Here is a 27,413-nt window from a genome sequence, read left to right on the forward strand (position 1 = left end):
CAGGAAGGAGTGCGTTTTATATTCACATTCTTTTACATCTTCCAATTTGCCATTGCTTTTAATTGTAACACTAGATGAAGAGTTCAGATGCAAAACCAGCAGATGTAAAAGCCATCTTGGTCAAAAATGAGATAATGATACTGAGTGAATGCTCCTGACTCATAGTATATGTCCATCAAATACTTTTAATTTAACTTGCTAAATTCCAGCCTCAGCACAATCAGAAGTACCAGTACTTACATGGAAACCTATACAAAGTATCCAGAAAGAAATGCTCATTTTAAATAAATACATCAGATGGATTTAGAGGCTTTTGCATAACCTTTAAATGCATACCTGGGTTAAAAATTACGGTCACACTTCAGTTTAGGGACCAGTTCTCACAATTATCTGGTTACTTATTAGCACTAGTGACTAGTGGTCGACCAATATATCACCAAGGCCAATAGTTTTTTTTTTTTTTTTTTTTTTTTTTTTTTTTTTTTGCTTGGCCAGTATGTTCAAGACTTTTATTTTGACTGCTGAAAATAGCAATGCCAGCGCGCCCATTTAAAAATTATAATGCGTAATGCTATTAAGAACTCACAAATGCTACAGTTCAGTTAAATAAATATATGCGATGCAGGTTTTTAATATGCGCTTTAATTATTTACGTGCGTGCAGGTTACATACGTGCATCTCAGAGCGGCTTCATTCACAGTAATTGCTGCTCCACATACATTTACTTGTGTGGAGCTTCTTAAACTCCATCTTTGCATGTTGTTGTGAGTTTGGGTTTATTATAACGTTCATCTGGGAACGCAGCGTACGCAATTTCATCAGATTTGTAAGGCAAGTCATTTATAAACCTACGCAAACACAGGATCATTTGTTTACTTTTTATTACTACAAAAATTAATTATATTTATCCAATTACTTGATTTATGGGTTTCAGAAGTGCGTGTGGCAAAATGGCTCAATAGCGCCACCTGTGAAATTTTAAGGACGTAAACAGAGGAGAATACATCATCTTTCTCAATATGCTAACTGTTCATCATGATTTCAAAATAAAAGCTTAAACTCTGAGTTTATACATTTTTATACATTTTGATGTCCACATATTCAAGAAATTACAGTGGCTGTAGCTGTTCTTTACAAGACATTATGTATTTTAATCTTTGTTCAATAAAACCCTGATATTACTTGCTTTTGATACTTTATTTGAAATAATTAATAGCCTCATTGATATATAGGGATATATAGGATATATATATATATTTTAAGTTCTTTTAAAGGCTATATTGTTTACTTAGGTCTATTTTCATTACTACAAAAAATTAATTATATTTATCCAATTACTTGATTTATGGGTTTCAAAAGTGGGTGTGGCAAAATGACCCAATAGCGCCACCTGTAAAATTAACGACGTACCCCTCGAGCTGTTTTTCACATACATGTGCAAAATTTGGTGGACACTTGTAATACACCACTACCTGCAAAAAAAGTCCACTGGTACGAAGTGGAACAGGAACAAACCAACAGGAAGTCTGTTATTTTGAATTTCCTCTGCAAGTTTTGTGCCGTTTTTGTCATTTTCAGCCATTGTATTTAAACAGACTCCTCTTAGAGATTTCAACAGATCAACACCAAATTTGTTCAGTGTAATCTAAAGCTCTTTGTGATGTTACATTGCGAAGATCTTGACTTTTCATTGAAGGGCATGTCTGTAGTGGCTCGACAAACTTTGTTTCGTCATGGAAAAAGGAAGTTATAATTCAGGCATACAATGTTCTGCCTCAAACTTCACATGTTTGATAAGAGTCCTGTCCTGAGCAAATGCCCATGACCATATTCAGTTATAGTCATAGTGCCACCTGCTGGCAACAGGAAGTGGCATTTTTTTTTTTATGCTCTAATGAACTCCTGATAGAGATTTAATGACATCAACATTATATTTGGTCAGTCTACTCTAAAGGCCTTTGCAATGTTAAATTGTGAAGATCTTGAGTTTTCATTAAAGGGCATGTCTGTGGTGGCCTGACAAAGTTTGGTGTTTCACCATGGGAATAGGTGCTGTAGCTCAGCCATACAATGTCTGATCTGCCCCAAACTTCACATGTTCAGTAAGCCTGAACACATCTGAAGGCCAGTGTTCCATTATAATAATAGCACCACCTGCTGGCAACAGGAAATGGCTTGGTTTACACTAACTTAAACATGCAATGTCCAGTCTGCACCAGAGTATGTGAGCAGAGCATGGAGTGGATCGGTGTGATTTTGAATGGAGCGAGGAGCAGATTTTTTTAAAAGCCGGAGCGTTGTGGTTTTCACTCGCTCCAGGAGCGCTCCACTACCGCTCCATCACGAGTACAATTCATGCAAACGGCCCGTAATATAACTGCATATTTAGCAAGAACTCATATGTTAAACTAGTCAGCTAGCTTGATATAGATGGATCACTGAGATCAGAAAGAATGTCATGATTATATTGACAGTAATATACATGAGCGGGAGGCTTAGGAGGATAGTTTTCGAGGAATTTGTTTGCTCCTCCTAGATACTGAATATTTTCAGATGAAAGCATGATTTAAACAGGTACAACACTTATTTACACACGCAGTTGCTATCTCAATAATGGATTCAATCAAATGTAATCTTACAGCGCTGCTTCATCTGTATTCTGTTTCGAATGCGCAGAAATCTGTAGGAAATGCAGCGATCCGTAGATAAAATAACTGACAAAAATGAACTCTTATTTTTATCCTTTACAAACAAAATTTGCACTGAAAAAAAGCAGATTATACTTTTTAATGCTGACAACAACGTAATAAGCTTGATAGGAATGTGGTAGGAAAATAGTTTGCACAGTGGTCCAATAAGCCACAAATCATCTCTCCTAGTATTTTATTTCATTGTAATATGTTTTGTAAGAGTCCTGGCAAGAACACATCTAAAGGCCAATATTCAGTTATAATCGTAGCAGCACCTGTTGGCAACGGAATACGTCATTCTTTGCACTAACTCAAACATATCATGTTCAATCTGCACCAAATTTCATATGTTTGATAAAAGTGCTGGCCTGAACACATCTACATGCCAGTATCCACGTATGGTCATAGCACCGCCAGCTGGTAGCAGGAAGTTTGGCACATATAAATGACTGACATATTCCTTCTGTATTTACCATTTTAAATCCATATTGCCCACTGTTCGCGGTTTTCCTAAAGCCACCGGGTGGTGGTGAGCCGGGGTGCGAGGGCCTATTCAACATGACCAAAATTACATTAGTATTACTCATTTGTTTTATGAGAGCAAGTTATTGCGTAATACTTTGCAGTAAGGTTCAGTTTGTTAACCTTGGTGTTGTTTCTGCGTTTAATAGTTCATATCAGTAGTTTAATATTAATGTCATTAACTGTTAATGAACAACCGCCACAGCCAGGAAGTGTGTCATGGGTGAGGCACATAATGGCCAGGGTGGCACTTCTGCAAACAGTTCTGTTTGTCACCACAGGAAATAGTAATAATTCATAAAAAGCTTACTCACCAGGGTCCGTATTCACAAAACATTTGATCTTACCACTTAGAGTTCTCCTAAATAGCAGTAAAAGTTTTCAGCTAAAAGTTTTCCCTTAAAACCTATTGACAATACATCGTAAGGCTAAAAGCAGTCGCTGATTTAGGAGAAAATCCTAAAAATAATAGGCGTGTCAGTCCTAAATTTAGGACTCTTACATTTTAATTCTAAGAGTATTTCACAAAGGGTTTTAGCACTTTAAAACTAGCTCCTAAGTCTGTGAAACGTTAGGAGTTCACACAGAATGCGCCTTTGTGTTGACAAAGATGCGATGCGGGCAGTGGAATAGGAAAAACAAAAAAGGAGATGGGAGTGAACATCTTTTAACTTAAGTGCCGCATTTTGTAATGCCGTTTCATGCATGAGACCCTGCCCAGAAATGGGAGTGCAACAGCCAAATTGGTCCATGTTTACAATCGGATTTTAATTTTTTGCCATATTGCCTAGCTCTGCTATCAACCACGATTATTCTACACTGTTAATTTAAAGGCTGTTTATACGTATTCAATAATTATGCAAAGCATACATGTAAGAGGCTGACATTTAGACTGAACGTATAGTTGTTTAATTAGTGACACTTAGCCTGTATTTTAAAATCTTTATTTGAATGTGGCAACATTTTTTTATTTTTAAAGGGATCATCAGATGCCCATTTTCCACAAGTTGATATGATTCTTTAGGGTCTTAATGAAAAGTCTCTAATATACTTTGACTAAAAATTCTCAATGGTTTAGTAAAACAACACACTTTTTACCTTGTCAAAATGAGCTCTGCAAAAATCATCTCATTCTAAGGGGTTGTTCCTTTAAATGCAAATGAGCTCTGCTCACCCCACCCTCTCTTCTCTCTGTGGAATGATGATCTTGTTTACTTTAGCCACGTTTAGCCACTAAACTTCCTAACTACCATGTTATAAGGAAAGGCGATCGCAAAAATTCATGAAAAAAAAGCTTATACACACTTCTGCTGTAAGTGAAGCTGGATCATGAATCATTCGCGCGAACATAGACGGATATATGTAGATCAGGAGGCGCATTCCCTTCACAAACAAACGTAATCCACTGCATCTTCAGGGCTCAGATGTCAGGAGTAAATGACGACCACTATGTTCATTATTACATCCAGCAACACAACACCTCAATCGCTCAGTTGGAGATATTCTTGTCTAACTTACATCCCTGCTCCAGCATTGAAACAAGGAAAGTTACTGGACCGTTTCAGCTGGTCTGAGGTAAGACACTCATGTCAATCAATTATCGTGGGAGTGGCCTCTGTGGGTGTGACACCACACCGACAGGCATCTGAGAACAGCTTGATTTGAAAAAGGGGATATTATTTTTACAGATGAATTAAAAAAAACACTGCATAGATTTTTATCATTATAGGGTAGATTTGTACATACACTGCCAACACACATTAATGTTCAGACAACATGTAAAAAGTGAACTTAGCATCCGATGATCCCTTTAAATCTTTATTTGATTGTGGCAAAATAATATCGTACTCTACAATATTTCTATGAATAGGCCTAAATCTCTAACAGAGACCCCGTCCCCTATCAGCCAATCACTGTGTGTATAGTTAGTAATCATGCTAACATCATCCGCAGCAACAAGGTCAACCCTTCCCTACTCTTAGCTTAAAGGAGTCCACTTCCAAAACAAAGATTCACATATAACGTACTCACCCCCTTGTCATCCAAGATGTTCATGTCTTTCTTTCTTCAATTGTAAAGACATTGTTTTTTGAGGGAAGACTTTTCAGGATTTTTCTCCATATAATGGACTGATATGGTGCCCTGAGTTTAAACTTCTAAAATGTAGTTTAAATGCGGCTTCAAGCGATCCCAAATGTGGTTGTAAACAATCCCATCCGAGGAAGAAGGGTCTTATCTAGCGAAATGATCTGTTATTTTCAAAAAAAAAAAAATAATTTAAATACTTTTTAATCTCAAACGCTCATCTTGCCTTTCTCTGCATGAACTGTGTATTCTGGTTCAAGACAGTTAGGGTATGTCAAAAAACTTCAATTGTATTTTCTCCCTCAACTTCAAAAATCATTTCAAAATCATCCTACATCACTGCAGAAGTACCGGCCCAGTTTTTGCAACGTGAACATGCAAAGAAGATCAAACACCCTTAACAAAAAAGGTAAAACAGCGATATAGGACTATTTTGAAGTTGAGGGTGAACATGAGATGGGAGTTTTTTGACATACTATAACTGTCATGAACCGGAACAAAAATAGGGGTCGACCGATATGTGTTTTTCAGGGCCGATACCGATTATTACAGATCAAATGCACCGATAAACGATATTTTGAACCGATATGTGTCAAAATACAAATGTCACATTTTTTGTCAACACAGTAGCTTAGGAAAAGCTGAAAACAAAAATTACATTTGCCATTTAAAATTATAAGCAAAAGAACAAATCCGTTGGCTTGTAGCCATGACGAAATTAAATAACTTTTAACGAAAAAATGTCGCGACGTCGATTTCAGCGTCTCTCCCACAAAGGAAAATATATATAAATACAACAAGTAGTAATAGACTAAATGATAGATGTCGGTTTCTTAACAGTAAACTGACCATTTTCTAGTCCAAGCTGAACGTCCTTCAAGGACAGCGCATCCACACTTTGCTCTGCCATGTGCCATCCTCTGTCTGTACAGCCCGCTCTGATGACCGTTATGCAAATCCTGCGTGCACAGACCTTGCCAATAAAATGCGCCGCAGTCCATGCGTGCATAACAGTCATGAGCGCAGGCCGTACAGGTGCTCTATAAAAATGAGTAAAGCCAAAGACTAAAGGACAGACATGCTGTTCAGAAAGGACGTCGGGAAAAGGAAATTATTACACCGCCTGCTCCCGTTCAAATTACACCAGAGTTACCGACCGCTACTGCGTTTTGTTTGTAAATTTATTCCCACGTCGCAAAAAATCTGGTCGAGTCCCGCTGGAATGCAGACCTCTAGTATACGGTCCTACTTTTGATTAATTCATCCAAACTTTGATGACTCATCCAAACTTTGAAAAATTCCGTGGCATTTAGTGTTAACAGTATACAGTACATTCCATTTATATGACTGGATTCCGCGATTCCGTCCGTGTTTTCCGCATCCGGGAAATCAAGAGAACATTGAGGTGTTTTTGCAACTTCACCGTAAAGGATTGTGAATTACTAAAACACAATCAACTTCTGCTGCTGACTTACCTTTGAGAGACAAGTGATTACTGCCGCACGCTGCACGCAGCTCCAGCAAGCGCGTTCTGTCTGTGTCTTCACTTCCTTCAGCCTTGGAGTTGATTGGTCGGACTCGCGACTTCCAACAAATCTGATGCGCGGTGGGCGGAGACTGCTCTAGGGCACAGAGTGGTGAGCTCTGACAGGCTGCGTCGGAGCCAAAGAGCGCATTTCAAAAAAAATTATTTTTATCGGCAAATCGGTTTTGAAAATAACCGATTCCGATAATCGTGAAAATGCTTAATATCGGCGCCAATGATCGGTAGGGCCGATAATCGGTCGACCTCTAAACAAAAACAATCCAAGCATAGTAAGATGAGACAAGCGTTTGGCATTTAAAAAGTATATAAATTGTTTTCTTTTTATTAAAATAATAAATCGTTACGCTAGATAAGGCTGGGATTGTTTGAAGCCGCATTTAAACTAAATTTTGGAAGTTCAAACTCGGGGCACCATATCAGTCCATTATATGAAGAAAAATGCAGAAATGTTTTACTCAAAAAGCATAACTTCTTTACGACAGAAGAAAGAAAGACATGAAGGTCTTGCATGACATGGGGGTGAGTAAATTATTTGTAAATTTGTTGTTCTGAAAGTGGAGTTCTCCTTTAAGACTTCTCTATTCCTTAGTAAAAGTTTGTCTCAGCAGCTTTGTTAATGGGTTTTAAGAGAGAACTCTTAGCTAAAATTTACTGCTATTTAGGAGAATTCTTAGTGGTAAGATAAAATGTTTGTGAATACGGGTCCTGATGAGACAAACTTTTTTCTAAGGAGTAGAGAGAAGTCTTAGTCTAAGAGAAGGGCGTGGTTGCCCTTGTTGCTATGGATGATGTCAGCATGCCTACTAACTATGCACACAGTGATTGGCTGATAGGGGAGGAGTCTCTGTCAGATTTATTCACAGAAATATTTTAGGGCTTGGTATTATGTTGCCATATTCATATACCTTTTAAAAAAAAAAAAAAAAAAAATTGCCACATTCAAATAAAGATTTTAAAATTCCAGGCGAAGTGTCACTAATTAAACGCGTATATGTTCAGCTGTTTGTCAGCCTTTTACATGTGTGCTTCTCATAAACAATTAGCTGATATGCATATAAACAACCTTTTTATTAACAGAATAGAATAATCATGACTGATAGTAAGACATGCAGACAATAAAGAAAACCAAATGGGATGCAAGAACAGCTGTTGTTACTTGCCCAACATGTTAGTGACGATAAGGATATAATCAAATGAAAATTTGGAATTGGTATAACCTCCAAAACCCCAAAAAAGTTCCATGGGAAAACATATGTGAGCAGATAAATGCAGAGTGTTTCTAAAACTTTTAAGTTCATTTTGGGATAGTTGAGATGTGGTCTTAATGAATTAGTCCTCTTCACTACTCCTAACATTTCACAGATTTAGGAGCTAGTTTTAGTGCTAAAACACTTTGTGAAATACTCTTGGAGCAAACATTTAGGAGTCCTAAATTTAGGACTGACATGCCCATTATTTTTAAGATTTTCTCCAAAATTGGCAAGTTATGAGCTACTTTTAGCCTTCAGATGTTTTAAGAATACGGGCCCAGATGTAACTTAACTGACATGCACAATTGAGTACACGCATATGTATTTAGGCAAAACGTATTCCTCTGATTTACTCCCCCACACCCCCACCCACACCCCCACCCCTTCTTATATTGTGCTTTTCTTGCACTTTTGTTGCCATGTTGTATTGCTTTCTCTGTGAGATGCATATTGAAACTCACTGAATTTTCCCTAGGGCATAAATTGCTGCCATTACTACAAAAACAATTTGCATAATGTACACACCCTGACAAAAGTCTTGTCGCCTATCCAAGTTGTAGGAACAACAAATAACAACTTGACTTCTAGTTGATCATTTGGAATCAGAAGTGGCTTATATGAAAGGCAAAGGCCTCTAGATTACGCTTATTTTACCAAAATAAAATCGTATCATGCCTTGATTTTTAATAGGGATGCACGATATTATCGGACTGATATCGGAATCGGCCGATAATGACTTAAAATGTAAATATTGGCATCGGCCCGATATGAAAAATTATGCCGATATGTCTTGCCGATAAGATGAATATGTTAGATCGCATGTACTGAGGGTGTGCTAGATCATGTCAGCAGTATGGCTCATTCTTGAAGCAAAGTTTTGACTGAATGAGGAGTAGATTCACTGTTTTGGATTGCTGCATTTAAACTGAGAATGCACATACAGAATGATGCATAGCAATAGCGCGTGCAGTGGCAGCAGCAGCGGCTATAGGAGAAAGCGCGCCGGTGTTCCGTTTGGGATCATTTACCGTTGCCTGTTTCATATCCAGTCACTAGATCGCTAAATGCACATTTAAATGGTTTTATGGTGCTCTTTGTTGTATTTTGAAACCCAATGGCTTGCACATGACATGATCTGCTTTTAAAATAAAAAGTAATTACGGCGCGCGGTTAGTGAATTCTCTTTCTCCGGCGGCGCAACGGCAAAACACACTGTTGCTCATATGAAACATTTTTCGTGAATATTATGAAAGTGAGGTACAAAGCATTCTTTATAAGTTAAATAATTGGTTAGCAGGCAAATGTTAGTAGCGACCATGCTTTTGGATTCATGCCATTCGACCCCATACATTTAAAGCCATAAGCGACTATGTGTCCTGTTTTCCCGGTTGGTCATGAATTGCCACAAACTTAATAATATTTATAGTTTCTTTTCACAAATCATCACCGTCACCTTTAATTTCGCAGGTTTATTTTCTTTTCATTTACTTTTAATCCATGTTGTCTTATCTTTTATGGAGGTAAACTGCGGGTGGGAAATAAAATATTTCGTGGCAATAAATTAAGAATTCGTTAATACGACTTTTTAATTCGTTCCCTTATTTTACAAATTAATATTTTAATAAATCGTAGGAACGAATTAACAAGTTGTAGGAAATAATTATGTCCTTTTCTTGTTCCGCAGCCCTGTCAAAGCTCAGTGCACGGTATAAAATTATTAGAAATTATAATTAAACATGACTTAGTGACTACATTTCTAATTTTTTTTTTTTTTTTAAATGTGCAAGTTAAAATTTGACGTGGTTGCATTTGTGCGAGTGCCTGATCTGCAGTGCTGAAGCGTCTGGTCCATACAGCGGGAGTTACAGAGTTACAAAGCCGTGGCATATTCAGGATTTCACTGATCATGCGAAGAGTAGTTTACACGCTTCGGGTGTAGAGCCTGTATTTGTAGTGTCAGCACGAGCCAGGTGGTGACGGCAAAAATGACACGACTATTCTGGAAACCATGGCGGACAAGGTAAACATGGTGGCATTCTTGTGCAAAAAAAAAAAAGTGTACTGTTTTGCCAGTTGGTCACGAATTGCGACATAACTTAATAATATTTTTATTTTCCCAAATCCTCACCCTTTAATTTCTTAGGTTTATTTTCTTGTCATTCACTCTTAATCCATGTTTTCGTATCTCTTACTGTGATAAATTGCGGGTGGGAAATTTCGTGGGAATAAATTCGTTAATACTACATATTAATTCGTTCCCTCATTTTACAAATTAATAAATTAATAGATCGTAGGAACGAATTAAGAAGTTGTCGCAATGAATTATGTCCTGTTCATGTCCTGGAAAGCACCCTCACAGTCACCCAGTTTAGTTCTACTTTTCTTTTTGTTTTTGTTTTGAAATGTTGTTTTCAGATTGGGAATTATAATAAATAATGCTAGCCTGCTGATGAAAAAGAAGGGATGGAATGTAAACCACTCATTACTATTTATTTAATCCTAACAAATAAGTTATTGTTAAAAACTAACTTTCCAAAAAAATATATATCGGTATCGGTATCGGCCAAAATGAGATGGAAAAAATATCGGCATATCGGATATCGGCAAAAATCCAATATCGTGCATCTCTAATTTTTAATTATTTAATTAGCACAGAAAGGTCAGACTTTGCTTAGACAAAAGTCTTGTCACTTATCAAAAATAATGTACAGTACAGAACATAAAGTCATGGTGCATTGGAAAAAGAATTAATATTATGTATGACTCCCATGAGCTTGGAGGACTGCATCCATACGTCTCGGCAGTGACTCAAATAACTTGCTAATAAAGTCATCTGGAATGGCAAAGAAAGCATTCTTGCAGGACTCCCAGAGTTTATCAGGATTCTTTGGTTTCATCTTCAATGCCTGCTCCTTCATCTTACCCCAGACATGCTCAATAATGTTCATGTCTGGTGACTGGGCTGGCCAATCCTGGAGCACCTTGACCTTCTTTGCTTTCAGGAACTTAGATGTGGAGGCTGAAGTATGAGGAGGAGCGCCATCCTGCTGAAGAATTTGCCCTCTCCTGTTGTTTGGAATGTAATGGGCAGCAAGAATGTCTTGATACCTTTAGGCTGTTGATGTTGCCATCCACTCTGCAGATCTCTCGCATGCCCCCATACTGAATGTAACCCCAAACCATGATTTTTTCCTCCACCAAACTTGACTGTTTTCTGTGTGAATCTTGGGTCCTTGCGGGTTCCAATAGGTCTTCTGCAGTATTTGCGACCATTGGGATGCAGTTCAATAGATGATTCGTCGGAAAAATCAACCTTCTGCCACTTTTCCACAGTCCATCCTTCCTGCAAGCTGTGGGCCTTGGCAAATGCAACACAATTGTATATAAATCCTAATTAAATATATAAGTCCTAATTAAATAATTAAAAATCACGGCATGATAAGATTTTTTGGTAAAATAAGCGTAATCTAGAGGCCTTTGCCTTTCATATAAGCCACTTCTGATTCCAAATGATCAACTAGAAGTCAAGTTATTATTTGTTGTTCCTACAACTTGGATAGGCAACAAGAATTTTGTCAGGGTGTGTATGTGTTGTCATGGCCGACTTCTGTGACACCTACATTAATTAAAATTTAATTGGGGAAAATAGTACCAATTCATAAACTGCTTACTCACCAGATGTAACTAACTTGACGTGCACATTTGAGCACTTTAGTTGCTGTCTTGTTTTCCAAACCAAGAGTTGTATTATGTTTTAACTTGTGTATTATAATTTGCATATGATAATTAAATTAAAGAGGCATTCCCAGTAAAATCAGCTTTTCTCTACTCAGCCTTTTAAGATGCATTTAACTTGTAGTAATTTGTAAGCATAGCAATCAAACATCAGTCAATCATGCATTTTATGTTAGATCTTAAATAATTAGAAATAAACATGGCAACCATGTATAAATAGGAATGAATATATGTCACATTAAACAGAACTTATGGCTTGATAATATTGATCATTCAGTGTTTCTGTAAAAACTAACAATAATGTAAAAATAATACTTCTAACAATAGAAAATATGCTAAGGTCTGATGGGCTGTTGGGCTCATGAATTATGTTGTCTGTGTCCACTCAAACGGCTTTGTTGAAATCAAAATATGGACTGTGATGATTGTTGGAGAGAATGATTTATTAACTTGCTGAACAGAAAAAACCCACATGCCAGGCATGTCAAGTGATATCCGTGCGACTGACACAAAAAAAGTGTCAAATCTTTGGGTAATACTGCAAACTGCTTCTCAAGAACTTGCCTTCTCTCTGTTTCTCTATAGGAAGGTGCATCTGCTAGAAAGGCCCAAACACCAGCTATGCAGCCTGTTCCCAGACCAGGTATGAATGGACTCCTTGAAGATTAAAGGAACGTTATGTAACGTGATACAGCTGTAATATTGCATATGTTGTTGGAAATTAGACATTTCATCCTCTGCTTGACTACTTAAGATCAAGAATGTCTTGGAAAAAAATCTCAACATCCATCTAATCGCTCATCTAAATAACTTTTGTTCTGATGTACATGCATTCTGATATGTGAGGAATGTTCTGTACAATGCTTTGATACACTCCATTGCCTCGTTTATATGCGATCAATGGTCTTTTAAGCTTGAAATAGCATTGTGAAGCCCAAATTCTCCTGCATCGCATCTACATCATTTTAGATGCACGTATGAAATCTTCAACATGTTTATCTAATGACTATAAATGTTCATAGTAATAGCATGTGCGTAAATTTCTCTAATATCTAAATATAATATCTCTGTCCAGAATAACCGTGTCCATATTTGGTTTTGTTGTTGTCTTTAGTCTCTCAAGCAAGACCACCACCTAACCAAAAGAAAGGTACGTCTTTAACAACATGGATGAGGAAAGGAAATGTAGCTTTAAGCAAAATGTTTTGTTGTTGTTGTTGTTTTTTGTTTTTTTTTGTTTTTTGTTTTGTTTTTTTCTTAAATTATATGGTTTTATACCAATATGTAATTTAAAAAACTAATTCATTTAAATAAAAAAACTTAAGGACAAATGTTTAGTTGACTAGATCATCTTTGTGTTGAGTAAAAGCGAATTATTTATTTTTATTTATTTATTTATTTATTTTCCCTCCTGGTGAATTGTTCTTTTTAATAACTTGAATTTAAAATGTTATTTTTAAAATGCATTCATAATTATTATGCATTTGTTATACTGCAGGATCACTGCAGTTATCTAGTTTATTTTTAACAACAACAAAAAATGTTTTTCCAGGTTCTAGAACTCCTATTATCATCATCCCTGCAGCCACAACGTCTTTAATCACAATGCTCAACGCCAAGGATCTCTTACAGGACCTCAAGTAAGTGCTGATGAGATGATTCATAGGAAAGTTATGACTAAGTTCAATTTTCTGTTATATTAAGCTACAATTTTTATTAAAAAAAAAGTCCCTCATTCTTTTTTTTTTTTTTTTTTTTTTAAAAAGTATTTAAAAAATTTTTTTAGTCAAAATTGACTTTCTTATAAGAACATGAAGTCAAAGGTCACCATAAAAAGATATCAGTTTCAGAACTATAAAGAAATGTGTCGGTGCGATAGCCTTGAGGGCAGTGCGCCGATTAATTAATTAATAAAAAAAAAAAAGAACTATAAAGAAATGAGGAAGTTGGATGAGTAAAAACAACAGCTTGGATTGATAAAACACTGATTTAACGTGACTGGGTAAAGTGACTTGATGGCCCATTTGTGAGCTTGATTTCCTGAAGGCGAGCTAAAATGGTGGTAATGAAAATGAAAAAAGGCAAAGTAGAAAGTGTCTTCACCGACGCCAGTTATGTAACGGAGTGGGAGGAAAGAATCGATTCTCCGATGCATCACGATTCTCTCTTCAACAATTCTGAATCAATTCTGAATAGTTCAGCCCAGCCCTTCAGAGCGCAGTGGTAAAAGTTAAACTATTTTGAACTGTAAGCACGGCTTGCGCGCCAATGGTGCGTGCGCTTTGGTCGACGCAGAAACAAGCTGTCCTCGTGCGGCACAAGCAATTGAAATTAATGGGTTTCATAGAGCAGCGCTTTTCACGTTCTGTGTGAAAAAAGAAAAACCCATAACTGTTGTCTGAAAACTTTCAGATACTTAAAGAAGTCCACTTCCAGAACAACAATTCACAAATAATTTACTCACCCCCTTGTCATCCAAGATGTTCATGTCTTTCTGTCTTCAGTTGTAAAGAAATTAGGGTTTTTGAGGAAAACATTTCAGTTTTTTTTTTTTTGCCATATAATGGATTTCATTGGTTCCCCCGATTTTAAACTTGCAAAATGTAGTTTAAATGCAGCTTCAAAGGGCTCTAAATGATCCCAGCTAAAGAAGGGTCTTATCTAGCAAAATGATCTGTCATTTTTTTTTTTTTTTTTTTTTTTGGAAAATAATTTTTTTTGATACTTTTTAAGCACAAAAGCTTGTGTAGCACAGGTTCTGGGATGCGCGCTCACGACGCCACGTACTATTGAATCACGTCGAAAGGTCACACGGAACTACAGACCCAGTGTTTACAAAGCGAATGCGAAAAGACTAAGAAAGTGCAAGTAAGTTTATAAACGCTGTTTACAAACAAAAAGGTACAATGATTGCCTTCCTTAAGTTGTAGGAGAAAATAAGATGAAGTTTTTCACCATACTCAGTACACTGACGATGAACTTACACGTGATTCGTAGTAGTGATGGGAAATTCAGATCATTTTACGGACTTGGACCTTTGAGTCTCATTTAGCAAAATGAACAAATCTTTTTTTGAGTCATTTTGTTCATTTTAGCAAAATATAATTAAATTGTTACGTGTTACTTCCCTAACACATCTACTGCTTACACAAATGTTGATCACACTACAAACAAGACAAAACTAAAATGCTGTAAGAAACAGAAAAGATTAATTCATTGTTTACCTGGGTCTTTAGTCTATGATTAGCTCACCTTTTATCTGACCTCTTATCTGAGTTTTTGGGTTTGAGTCGATCGTTTCTCTAGATAAGACCCTTCTTCTTCAGCTGGAATCGTTTAGAGTCCTTTAAAGCTGCATTTAAACTGCATTTTGGAAGTTCAAAATTGGGGCACCAATAAAGTCTATTATATGGAGAAAAATCCTGAAATGTTTTCCTCAAAAACCATAATTTCTTCACGACTGAAGACAAAGACATGAACATCTTGGATGACAAGGGAGTGAGTAAATTATTTGTAAATTGTTGTTCTGGAAGTGGACTTCTCCTTTCAAAGAACACTTATTTTAAATAAGTGATTGTTTTAAGAAGTGTTTTTATATATATATATATATATATATATATATATATATATATATATATATATATATATATATATATATATATAATAAAGTTTGCACAAAATAAAATTGCTATAAAATTTCTATGAAATTGTAGCCATGTGCAGTAATATTGAAAACAGAGAATGTGATGCATAGTGATATTGAGTTGATAATGAAAATTGTAATTGAATTGCATCAAGAAACCAGTGAAGATTCACACCCTTACTTTTAGGATGGCTGTACTGACATACAGAGATTCCAGCTATAAACAAAAAGCAAAGAAACTGCAATTTTGGTTAAAATGTGAGGTTGTAAAGATGTATTTGCACAGCAGAAAAATGAATTGGGGGTAAAAAAATGTAGATCAAGAATCGTTTTGGAATCAGATCGTGAATCCCACAGTCGGATCGGATCGTGAAGTGCCTGAAGATTCCCACACTTATGTAAATGCGTCCGTTTAAGAAGGTATGAAAATTTGCTTATGTACAGCATTGTAAAAAAAAAAAAATGCAAACAGAGAATTCCCTCCTTTCCCTCTGCACTGCCTGTGAGAATATCAACTTGTACCACACATGCAAATGTCAGAGAGTGTAACGTAGTGGCTGATGCTTTAAATAACGCTTTTGTGAAGATATGATCTTCGCTGGGAACGGCAGTACTGGCACACATAGACACGCTCACATGCATTCCACCTCAACCATGCTTCATCTCCATTCCTGCTGTTTTTGCTGTCGGACTAGCAGGTGCACACCTAGTCCCAATAGCGCAATGTAATTTCACAAGTTTTACTCCCCTACATCTATTAACATACCACATAAATCACACATACGCGTTGTCATTTGTATGTTTTTTTTTTTTTTTTTTTTTTTTTTTTTTTTTTTTTTTTTTTTTTTTTTTTTTTTTTTTTTTTTTTTTTTGGTTTTTGTCGCACTGTTTTTTTTGTTGCATAATTGGGTAGACGGGCGTGAGTGTTACAGAGCTGTGCCAGCCAAACCAAACAAGTTCTCTAAACATTATTTGTAGCACTTCTCCCATCCAATAACCTCACTGAGCATTGTTGCTTTTGTAAGAGTCAGAGAGTATTTTCACTCCTGGTTCTTTTAAGGGGTCTGGGCACGGTTGGCTGGATTTTTGGTCTATATTTGATCACTCCAAACGATCTCAGACCCTTTTCCTTTACGGGAAATTCAGTTGACCATATGCACGGATTACTTTCTTGTTTTAGACGAGCCAGCTCAGTCATTTCCGGTCAGCTGCATTGTGCCATAATAGGAGTGTCCTTTGCTTGTTTTCTTTACATAATCTATTCACAATTTGAGGAAAAGTTTTGTTTGTCTAAGAGGACCAAACATCCATGTATACCATTTCAATAATGACAAACGCAAGTGTAAAATATTACGCGAGTAAATCCGCTAAATATGCGTGAGTCATTTGATATGATTGACGGTAATAACCGAAAGAAACATCTGACAAGCCGATGTCAAAAATAGAGCTTTGTCTTAAATGATTCAGACTAAATTTAGAGTAACAAAACTACAGCAGTAACAAGTTTGTGTTGGTTGGTTATAGGCTGTTTAATAGCTTTTACAGTTCAAGATAAAACTGTTATTAAATGTGTGTAAAAAGATGTAGTTATTAAATTTAAATCTAAAATATTTCAAGTTCATATCTATTCATTTTGAATGCATCGTTTAATTCGTGTACCATTAATATTTAACTTGTTTAATTTATGAATTATATACAAGTATTTAAATAATTCACCATTATAGGCTGTTTGTTTGTAAGCTTATTTATTTTAATGACTTTCTGCACTTGCTATACTATATGCTTAAGTGCAGTAAAGGTACTAAAATTTTGTAATTTTATAATAAATCAAAGCAAGACGTGGGAAAAAAACAAACAAAAAAAACTGGGAGTTGAAATGGCAGCTGCAGCCAATGAGTGATCCTCTGCTGCCATCTTCTGGTTAAGGGTAATTCCATGTCATTTTCATCTTAAAAAGACATTGTTTTTCGTGAAAAAGGGTTTGTTTGTTTTTTTTGTTTTTTGTTTTTTTTCATGTCTTTATGAATGAAAAGTGAATCTTTGCAGTGAATTTTCCTGCACAGCTGTAGAGTTGAAAAATAAAGGCTTTAAAATATTACAAGATTTTAAAAATGTGTTCATGACTATAAAGGCAAGTTATTGATTATCAAGAATACTATTAAGATGTTGTTGAAGAGAAGCATCTCTAGCTTGCTAACTTTTAAACAGATTAAACAGTTATGACAGTGTTTAGCTGTCTGCATTTAAATGTACAGCTGCGTGTACTCTCCTAGGATTACCACGCTCAGAATTTAAATTATATGTTGTTAAATTATATGAAACTGAATGTTCATGCCACTATCATTATTTACGATGTTGCAATTATTATTTTTCTCAGTTTCTGATAAGAACGGGGCAGGAGAGCAGTCTCAAGAGTGTCCACCTATATTTTGCACATACACTGACCGAAGTTATATACGCAACACTGTTTTTTTTTTTTTTTTTTTGTTTTGTTTTTTTTTGGGCCACTATTTTTCATGAGCTGAACTCAAGAGATCCAAGTCTTTTTCTATGTACACAAAAGGCCTATTTCTCTCAAATACTGTTCACAAATCTGTCTAAATCTGTGTTAGTGAGCACTTCTTCTTTGCCAAGATAATCCATCCACCTCACAGGTGTAGACATCGTTTGGGATTAAAACATGACATGTGAAGTTTAAGTTCTTTTCATTCCTGTGCATGTACCAAATCAGAGTTTTATACTGTGCATGCAGTTGTGTGTTAGACTGTCTGAAGAACTGTTCAGCTGACATTCGATAATGAAAGCAATTGCTAATGTATATAAAAATGTATGCCACTTTTTTATTTTTATTTTATTTTTTTCCCCTCTCTCTTCTTGACAGGTTTATCACATCAGAGGATAAGAAGAAGCAGGGCATTCAGAGGGACAACGAGGTTCTGCTGCAGAGACGTAAAGATCAGGTTCAGCCAGGCGGTGCCACAATCAGCGTCACAGTACCCTACAGAGTGATCGACCAGCCGCTCAAACTCGCCCCGCAGGACTGGTAAGCTCATCTTGCACAGGTTTTTCCTGGATATGGGAACAGGATTAGATCTGTTCCTAAACCTAATGAAAAGTGATGCAACTTTTTTTTGTTTGTTTTTTTACCAAAGAACTTATTTTATAATCAGTTCAGCCATTTTTTTTAAAATGAGCAACACATTTGTTTACAAGCTGAGTTGTATACAAACATTTAAATTGCGCATTAAGGCAGTTTTTGTATATGCTTTTTAATGTTTTCTATTCCTATTTGTTTAAACTGCAGCTGTAACAACTTGTTTTCATGACATACCTATTCAAACATATTTTAAATAACAGAAATATAATGAGTATGTAACAGCACATATTTTGTAGCAAAATATTGGAGATGTTTTAGTGTTTACGGACGTTTTTATCATTCATCAACTGAAAACTAAAGGTTAAAAAAATCTATATTTTGATTTTAAGAATCAATATCAGTTCATCAGAAATCAATGTTGTCAAGTTGGCCCTAGCATCCACCTGGCAGACACTAGCTATGTTCCATCACCCTGTTTTTATGCGCATTTTGAAGTATTGCATCAAAAACGAGTGACGGAAACACCACATTTCAGAAAAAAATCCTTTAATTTGCGGAAAATAAAAACGTTAATGCTAATAATGGGAGATGGAAACGCTATGGGACAGTAAAACCAGTCTAACCAGTGGACCGATCTCTTTCCACAGCATCTAAAATGTTATGTCATTTCTGAAATGCCTGAGCAAAGTCTGTCATCAATGGCGTCAAAGAACTGTCTTACACGGCTGCGTTCCCAAACACTAGGCATCCAGCTCCGAAAGAAATGATCACATTTGTGTTTCGTCTGCCCGCTCTGAGGCGCAAGGACCTTGTTATATATGAAAATGACTATTTGCAGTGGCTTATCCTACTTTTCTTAGTAATATATAGTGACCGTTTATCAGGAAGTGATGATTTTGTTCTCTTTGAGTTGTTGAATGGAAACGGTGCTCATTCGCAGATATTTAATGCGATATTCCAATTTTTGCACCAAAGGTACATTCGAAACTTTGGGTGGAAACCTGACTACTGTTGAAGTAATGTGCCATTGGATAAACGTTAATTAAATGCCACTGTTTTTGTCAATGCTTTTATTCTCCCCAAAGCCATATCAACCTTAAATTACTGATTTTGAATGCTCAGGGCCTAGCTAGTCAATTTGAGACTGATTTTGTTGTTGTTTGATCATAGGGATCGTGTAGTGGCCGTCTTTGTCCAGGGTCCTGCCTGGCAGTTCAAGGGCTGGCCGTGGCTGCTGCCTGATGGATCCCCCGTGGATATATTTGCCAAAAGTGAGTTTGGTCAAGGGTAACGCAGCACACTTACAATACACCACATACAGGAAAAGAGTGTTATGTCATGCTGATGTGTTCATTTAGTCCGAGCCTTTCACCTGAAGTACGATGAGGCACGGATGGACCCGAACGTGCAGAAGTGGGACGTGACCGTGCTGGAGCTGAGCCATCACAAACGACATCTGGATCGGCCCGTCTTCCTCCGCTTCTGGGAAACACTGGACAGGTTAATATTGCGACTCTGTGTCTGTCAAACTATGACCTTTCAGTCCCCCTTTAGCATAGCACACACTGAAGTGGAACACATTCTGCTGTTTTCAACAGTGAATCAGAGAGTGTATTTTATAGCAAAGATAAAGTTCATGAGTTTGATTTAAGTACCAGTACTGTTAATAAGTACTTCATTACATTGTTTATTTATAGAGCACATTTGGAATGCCTCGGAATGTCTCCGTTCATGGTGAATGAATGCAGTGAACTTTTGATTTTAATTTAGACTGAGACAGTATATCACAATTAAAAAGAGGGTTGAGTCCCCTTTAAACTCCAGGTGCAAGTCAACTCACTGACTATTTTCTGAATTAAGTTTGCATAGTTAAGAATGTGGTTCGGAGCTTTATTGCATTAGATGAGATTATTTAACTCTAAAATCAAATCTAATTTTCATTTATTTCTTTTTTTGTTTGTTTTTAAATATCGCAATAAATATATCATGGACTTCATATCACAATCTTCATTATCATATTATGAGAATATAATAACATTACATCCCTAGTATCTGTGAATATTAAACCGCAGAAAAAAACCTTTTAAACATGAATCCTGCAGGTTAGGGTTAGCGTTAGCGTGATGCTTCCGATGGTTTTCAGTGTTTGCTGTCTCACTGAATGAGGACATAAATGCATGAAAAACTTCTCCAAAACTGTTCCAAGAGTCACTTCATTAGCATTTGACAGGTTCATTTAAGAAAAATTACTGTCATATATATATGCACAAACAAATTGGTATTGTTAAAAAAAAAAAAAAAAAATTAAAGTTGTTTTGATTTAATAAATTTAACTAAAACATTCAAATGGAATCTAGAAAACATTAATCGAAAAACAGAGTTTGGTGATAAAAAATTTTTTTGAAAAAACAAATGTTCCCTAAAAATTAGATTTTTGCTAAACTTCAAGTAAATAAATAAATTGCTGTTAACTTGTGTAAGTTTCAGAATCTAATTAGACATTCTTTTTTATTTTTACAATTTAATTTAACCTTTTAAACTGAGTCCAGAAAAATTGAAATGTCATAAAATGGAATCTGGAAGAATAAAAATGCAATTAAAAAAATAATAATAATTTCATCTTTACAGTCACAGTGAAGGCTTACAATTTTACAGTCTTGCTTTGCTGACCTACATCCCACAAATACTTTTGTTGTTGTTTTCAATCAAGTTTTGGGTTTTTGGTCTACGTAAACATGCTTCAGATGAATGTCTTAGATTGTTGTGCGGTGTCTTCTAAAGTTTCTAAAGCGTCTTGTGTCATAGTATCCCCCCTTTTATACTTCTTCAAAAAATGTAGCTGAAAACTGTTGAGTTTTCTTTAATAGCTACTGGAGTGTGCTTGAATTCAGTAAAATGGTTATATAAATGTATTTTTAGATGGTCTGTATTAAAACTACATATTTTCCAAACCTGACGGTAATCTCAGTAGTGTTATATACAGTCATGTGAAAAAGTTAGGACACCCTATTGAATTTCATGGTTTTCTGTATCAGGACATAAAAAATTATCTGGTCCTCGGCAGGTCTTAAAATTTGGAAAATAAATCCTCAGATAAACATAATCACATGACATATCACACAGTGTCATTATTTATTTAAGAAAAATACAGCCAAGAGGGAAAGGCCATGTGTGACACAGTTAGGACGCCCATTGAGTCAATTGCCGGTAGATCCACTTTTAGCAGCAATAACTTGAAGCATTAATTTTCTGTGTGACTTTATCAGTCTCTCACATCGTTCTGGAGGAATTTGGACCACTCTTCTTTTCAACGTTGCTCCAGTTTATTGAGGTTTGTGGGCTTTTGCTTATGCACAGCTCGCACCATAGCATTTGAGTCAGGATGAGCTCTGGACTTGGACTGGGCTATTGCAGCACCTTGATTCCTTTCTTTTCAGCCATTCTGTTGTAGATTTGCTGGTGTGTTTGGGATCATTGTCCTGTTGCATGACCCAATTTTGGCCCAACTTTAGATGTCGGACAGATGCCCTCGCATTTGACTCCAGAATACTTTGATATACAGAGGAGTTCATGGCCAACTCAATGACTGTGCCCAGGTCAGCCATTATCAGCCCTCCTCCAGCATGCTTGTCTTTTGGTATGAGGTGTTTGTGCTGATATGCTCTTTAGGTTTTCACCAAACTTGGCGCTGTGCATTATGGCCTCGTCTGTTCAAAGGACATTATTCTAGAAGACTTGTGTTTTGTTCAGATGTGACTTTGCAGACCTAAACTGTGCTGCAATGTTTTTTTTTTTTTTGTTTTGTTTTTTTTAGATAGAAGAGGCTTTCTTCTGCCAACCTTTCAAACATGCCATTTTTGTCCCATATTTTTCTAATGGTATTGTCCTGAACTTTATCATTTAACATGTTGAGGCCTGTAGAGTCTGAGGTGTAGTTCTTGGGTTGTCTGCCATTTCTCTGAGCTTTACACGGTCTGATCTTGGGGTGAATATTCTGGGACGTCCACTCCTGGAACGAGAGGTGTCTGTTTTAAATGTCTTCCCCTTGTGAATAAACTTCAAATAGTTTGGAAATGGCCGTATTACTCTTCTCAGATTGATGGCAGCAACAATTGCTTCTCTAAGATGATTGCTGATGTCTTACCTCCTTGGCATTGTGTTAACACACACCTGAAGGCTCCAGACCAGCAAACTGCCAAAGCTTATGCTTTTATAGAGGTGCTCAGACTTGCTGATGATCAGTTAATCAAAGGTATTTGATTAGCAGTGCTTGACTGTAAGGGCGTCCTAACTTTGTCACACATGGCTTTTCCATTTTGGCTTTAAATAATGGCACGGTGCAATTTGTCATGTGTTGTTGTTCATCTGAGGTTTTATTTCAAGGACCAGTTTATTTATTTTTTATTTTTTATTTTTTTTTAATGATGTCCTGATACGAAAAACCGTGGAATTCAATAGGGTGTCCTAACTTTTTTTTTACATGACTGTAGCTCATTATCTCTACATCTCCTCTACAGATACATGGTCAAACACAAGTCCCATCTGAGGTTCTGAGACCGCCGACCACCCACCGGTCAGCATATGAAGACCGTCGATATCTTCTCTCCCTCCAGAGACCTGTCAAGATGGACTGTAGACCCCTTGATCCTCTCAGCCTCCCTGAAAGCACTTTGTATTTCAATCTGCTTCACCTTCTGCTGACACCAGTTTGATTTGTAGTCTCTTTCTCCACCCAGGTCAGGGCGGACGAGAGGAAATTTGGATGTTTGGGTTGGTCCTTGTCATGTTTTCTCAGTAGATTTGTATTTTTCAATTGTAAAGCAGTTGGTAATCCAGACAGATTCAAAAGGAGATATTTGATGTTTTTTTTTTTTTTTTTTTTTTTTTGTTTTTTTGTTTTTTTCCTCTCTCTTTTTTTGTAAAACATGAGCTGGATGAGAGAACCATTGAAAATGGTGACTCATTGATATAAATAAAATGACTGCTATGTCAAACTCTTGTAATGATAGATTCACTTTGTTCCTTTCTTTCTTTTTTTGGCTTTTTCTGCCTTCTGTTCTATGAAGCGTAGAGTAGTGCATTGAGTTTCACTGCACAAATGCAAATGGTAAATCTAAGTCAGATTAAGCTGTGTGCTTTTAAATGAGCAGAATCCTACGGTTATGTGAAATCTGTACTTCAGATTGTTGATGGTGAATATGCTCTGTAATTCTACAGTATATCAGAGTATATCAAGTTTTACCCAGAAACCCAAATACTGCTTGCATCTAATTGCTATTTTTGAAATGGAAAATGCAGTTGCTTCCATAAGGCAAAGTCAGTTATCTACAAGGGTATTTTTTTTGTCTTTGGGATGGTTGGTTTTTGTATAAATGCGTTTGAAAGTAATGTTTGTTTTTAAACATTTCTGTTGAATGTGGATTATTATTAAAAAAATAATATTAAAAAAAGTATAAACAAATGGTGATGCATATTTTTCCTCTGTTTCAGAAGAGCCTGTGACAGCTTTGCAAGTTTGTGTGGTCACATTTGTGAAATTTACAGGAAATTTACAAGTGTTTAATTTGAAAGTCACTTTGAAATTAAACACTTTCTGTTGGTCAGCACTGTACTGAAGTGACCAACTTGAAAATGAGCAAAATCTGCATAGGGAACTTTTTTGCCCTCATGAAACCTCAGATTGCAATGATTTATTTTTAAATAAATGAGCATCGGTACATGCAGTTGCATCTTTACACCATGTCCACTTGGACGTGATGGGCATGCCATGTCTTTACAAAAATGAAAGATAACCCAAAATAATCAGTGATACTTTTGAGATACCGAGTTACAATTATGAGATAAAACATTGAAATTATAACTGGTCATAATTATGCCAAAATTACTTCTACTTAGTAGATGTCATTACTGACAGTCAGAATTATTAAGACTGTCATTTGACACTTTCATAATTATGTCCATTTCAATTTTGACGACAAAGAGACAAAGAGAACCCGATCAAACAAATGAGATGGAAATATAAAGTCTGTCATTTATTTATTGAGAAAAATGGTGAGTTGCAAAAGTATGTGAATCTCTAGGATTAGCAGTTAAAGGAGAAGTCCACTTCCAGAACAACAATTTACACATAATGTACTCACCCCCTTGTCATCCAAGATGTTCATGTCTTTCTTTCTTCAGCCGTAAAGAAATTGTTTTTTGAGGGAAACATTTCAGCATTTTTCTCCATATAATGGGCTGATGTGATGCCCTGAGTTTGAACTTCAAAAATGCAGTTTAAATGTGGCTTCAAACGATCCCAAATGCAGTTGCTGAGGAAGAAGTGTCTGACTTTAAGGATGATTTTGAAATGATTTTTGAAGTTGAGGGAGAAAATACGATAGGAGTTTTTCGACATACCCTAACTGTCTTGAGCTAAAATACACAGAGTTCAGGGAGACCACTATTACTATTACTAGGGAGGCTAGGAGTGTCCGACCAACAAATATCACTCCAAAGCAAGACTTGTAATAGTCGGCAAGATTGCAAAGGACCTCAGGGTAACACATTAAGGTCTTTCTCACATTGATTTCTCACATTAATGTTCATGAGTCCAACATCAGGAGAACACTGAACAACCATGGTATGAATGGTGAGTTGGAAGGAGAAAGCCACAACTCTCCAAAAAAAATAAATAAATAAAAGACTGCTGTCGGTCTGCAGTTTGCTAAAGATCATGCGGACAAGTCAGAGTGCTATTGGAGAATTTTTTTTGTGAATGGATGAGACCAAAATAAAACTTTGGGTTCAAATGAGAAGTGTCATGTTTTAGGAAAAATTACTCTGTATCTCATAATTTTGACCTTTCACTGTCAGTTTTGACATGTCAGTTTTAACTTGGTCATAATAATTAATTTACAGGTGCATCTCAATAAATTAGAATGTTGTGGAAAAGTTCATTTCAGTAATTCAACTCAAATTGTGAAACTCGTGTATTAAATAAATTCAATGCACACAGACGGAAGTAGTTTAAGTCTTTGGTTCTTTTAATTGTGATGATTTTGGCTCACATTTAACAAAAACCCACCAATTCACATCTCAACAAATTAAAATATGGTGATATGCCAATCAGCTAATCAATTCAAAACACCTGCAAAGGTTTCCTGAGCCTTCAAAATGGTCTCTCAGTTTGGTTCACTAGGCTACACAATCATGGGGAAGACTGCTGATCTGACAGTTGTCCAGAAGACAATCATTGACACCCTTCACAAGGAGGATAAGCCACAAACATTTGTTGCCAAAGAAGCTGGCTGTTCACAGAGTGCTGTATCCAAGCATGCTAACAGAAAGTTGAGTGGAAGGAAAAAGTGTGGAAGAAAAAGATGCACAACCAACCGAGAGAACCGCAGCCTTGAGAGGCTTGTCAAGCAAAATCGTTTCAAGAATTTGGGTGAACTTCAAAAGGAATGGAGCCCCTACCAAGTATTGAGTACATATACAGTAAATGAACATACTTTCCAGAAGGCCAACAATTCACTTAATTTTTTTTTTTTCTTTTTTATTGGTTTTATGAAGTATTCTAATTTGTTGAGATAGTGAATTGGTGGGTTTTTGTTAAATGTGAGCCCAAATCATCACAATTAAAAGAACCAAAGACTTAAACTACTCCAGTCTGTGTGCACTGAATTTATTTAATACACGATTTCACAATTTGAGCTGAATTACTGAAATAAATGAACTTTTCCACAACATTCTAATTTATTGAGATGCAGTTCTTTTTTTTTTTTTGTCTTAATTATAAATTTTATCTCTTTATTTTTATTGTAAATGATGACATCAGTTAGACTCATCTCAATTTCAACTATTGTAATTTTTTTATATATAAAAAATATATATATCTCTAATGTCTTATTTTGAATAAATAAAATTATTTTTTTGCTCAACAGAACAATAATGGCATATGGTTTTAGAGCACCAAAAGGCATGCAAATAATGACAGAATGTTAATTCTGGGTTAAAATATTTCTTTGTTTAAATAATTATTCACATCCAGTGTTTCCCTTATTTTTATTGGTAGATATTTTTGTGAACTTCATAGATGGATTACATTGGCACTATGTTCTGTCTTAAGAAATGCAGATCCATGCATTACCGCACCCGAGTCTGACAGGTATCCATCAGCTCCAGCCAGAAACTTCAACTGTATCATCGTCTGTGATCTTTGACCTCTGTGTGTCATTCTGAGCATGAGGCAGGAAGAAATATGATAAAGCAAAGAATGCCCAAATTCCTGGCACACTATTTTATACGGTGAGGAAGCCAAGATCAAAAGTAAAAGCAACATTTTTCTTAGGACCAAACAAAATTATTTCAGATTTGTTTTCATTTAGTTGTAAGAAATTGTTTGAAAGCCATAACTTAAGTTCATTTAGGCAATCTAACAGCGGCCAAAGAGAGTATTTATTATTATGCTGTAGAATACAAGGAAGTACATAGAAAACAACACAGACCCAAGGATTGAACCTTGCGGAACACCACAGCCAAGAGGATTGTTAGAAGATGAGTAATGCCCTAATCAAACAGCTATTTGACAAATAAGAGCGAAACTACACGCTTAAAAAAAATGTTGCAGCCTAAACTTAAACTTCAATTACATACAAATTTTCCATCCTTTTAGATTACATAGTTTTAATATAACAAATCAATAATCTTAATGTGATTCATATACATCAGTCTTACGTGAATGAAACAGGTAAAGTTTACGTAATAGTTCCCAGCATTAAACAAACCCTGCTCAGTGTTCATGTGTTTCCACACTACAGAGTGTTCAAGTAGAATTGACACAGTGTTGGAGTTAAGGAGATAA

General features: G+C 36.1%; 1 protein-coding gene across 1 annotated transcript in view; it reads left to right on the forward strand.

Annotated features, from left to right (window-relative positions):
- Positions 1–24,030, forward strand: part of cdc73 (cell division cycle 73, Paf1/RNA polymerase II complex component, homolog (S. cerevisiae)) — a 46,084-nt gene extending 22,054 nt beyond the window's left edge. Inside the window, exons 11-17 of the mRNA XM_051135987.1 lie at positions 12,414–12,471; positions 12,943–12,978; positions 13,381–13,468; positions 18,353–18,514; positions 19,739–19,839; positions 19,927–20,068; positions 23,086–24,030. Coding sequence (XP_050991944.1) covers positions 12,414–12,471; positions 12,943–12,978; positions 13,381–13,468; positions 18,353–18,514; positions 19,739–19,839; positions 19,927–20,068; positions 23,086–23,122 — 624 coding nt within the window. The 3' untranslated portion in view covers positions 23,123–24,030. The remainder of the gene's footprint in view (positions 1–12,413; positions 12,472–12,942; positions 12,979–13,380; positions 13,469–18,352; positions 18,515–19,738; positions 19,840–19,926; positions 20,069–23,085) is intronic.
- Positions 24,031–27,413: the final 3,383 nt, after the last annotated feature.

The sequence above is a fragment of the Labeo rohita genome, chromosome 2 (genome assembly GCF_022985175.1).
Source record: "Labeo rohita strain BAU-BD-2019 chromosome 2, IGBB_LRoh.1.0, whole genome shotgun sequence".
In the NCBI taxonomy this organism is placed as follows: Eukaryota; Metazoa; Chordata; class Actinopteri; order Cypriniformes; family Cyprinidae; genus Labeo; species Labeo rohita.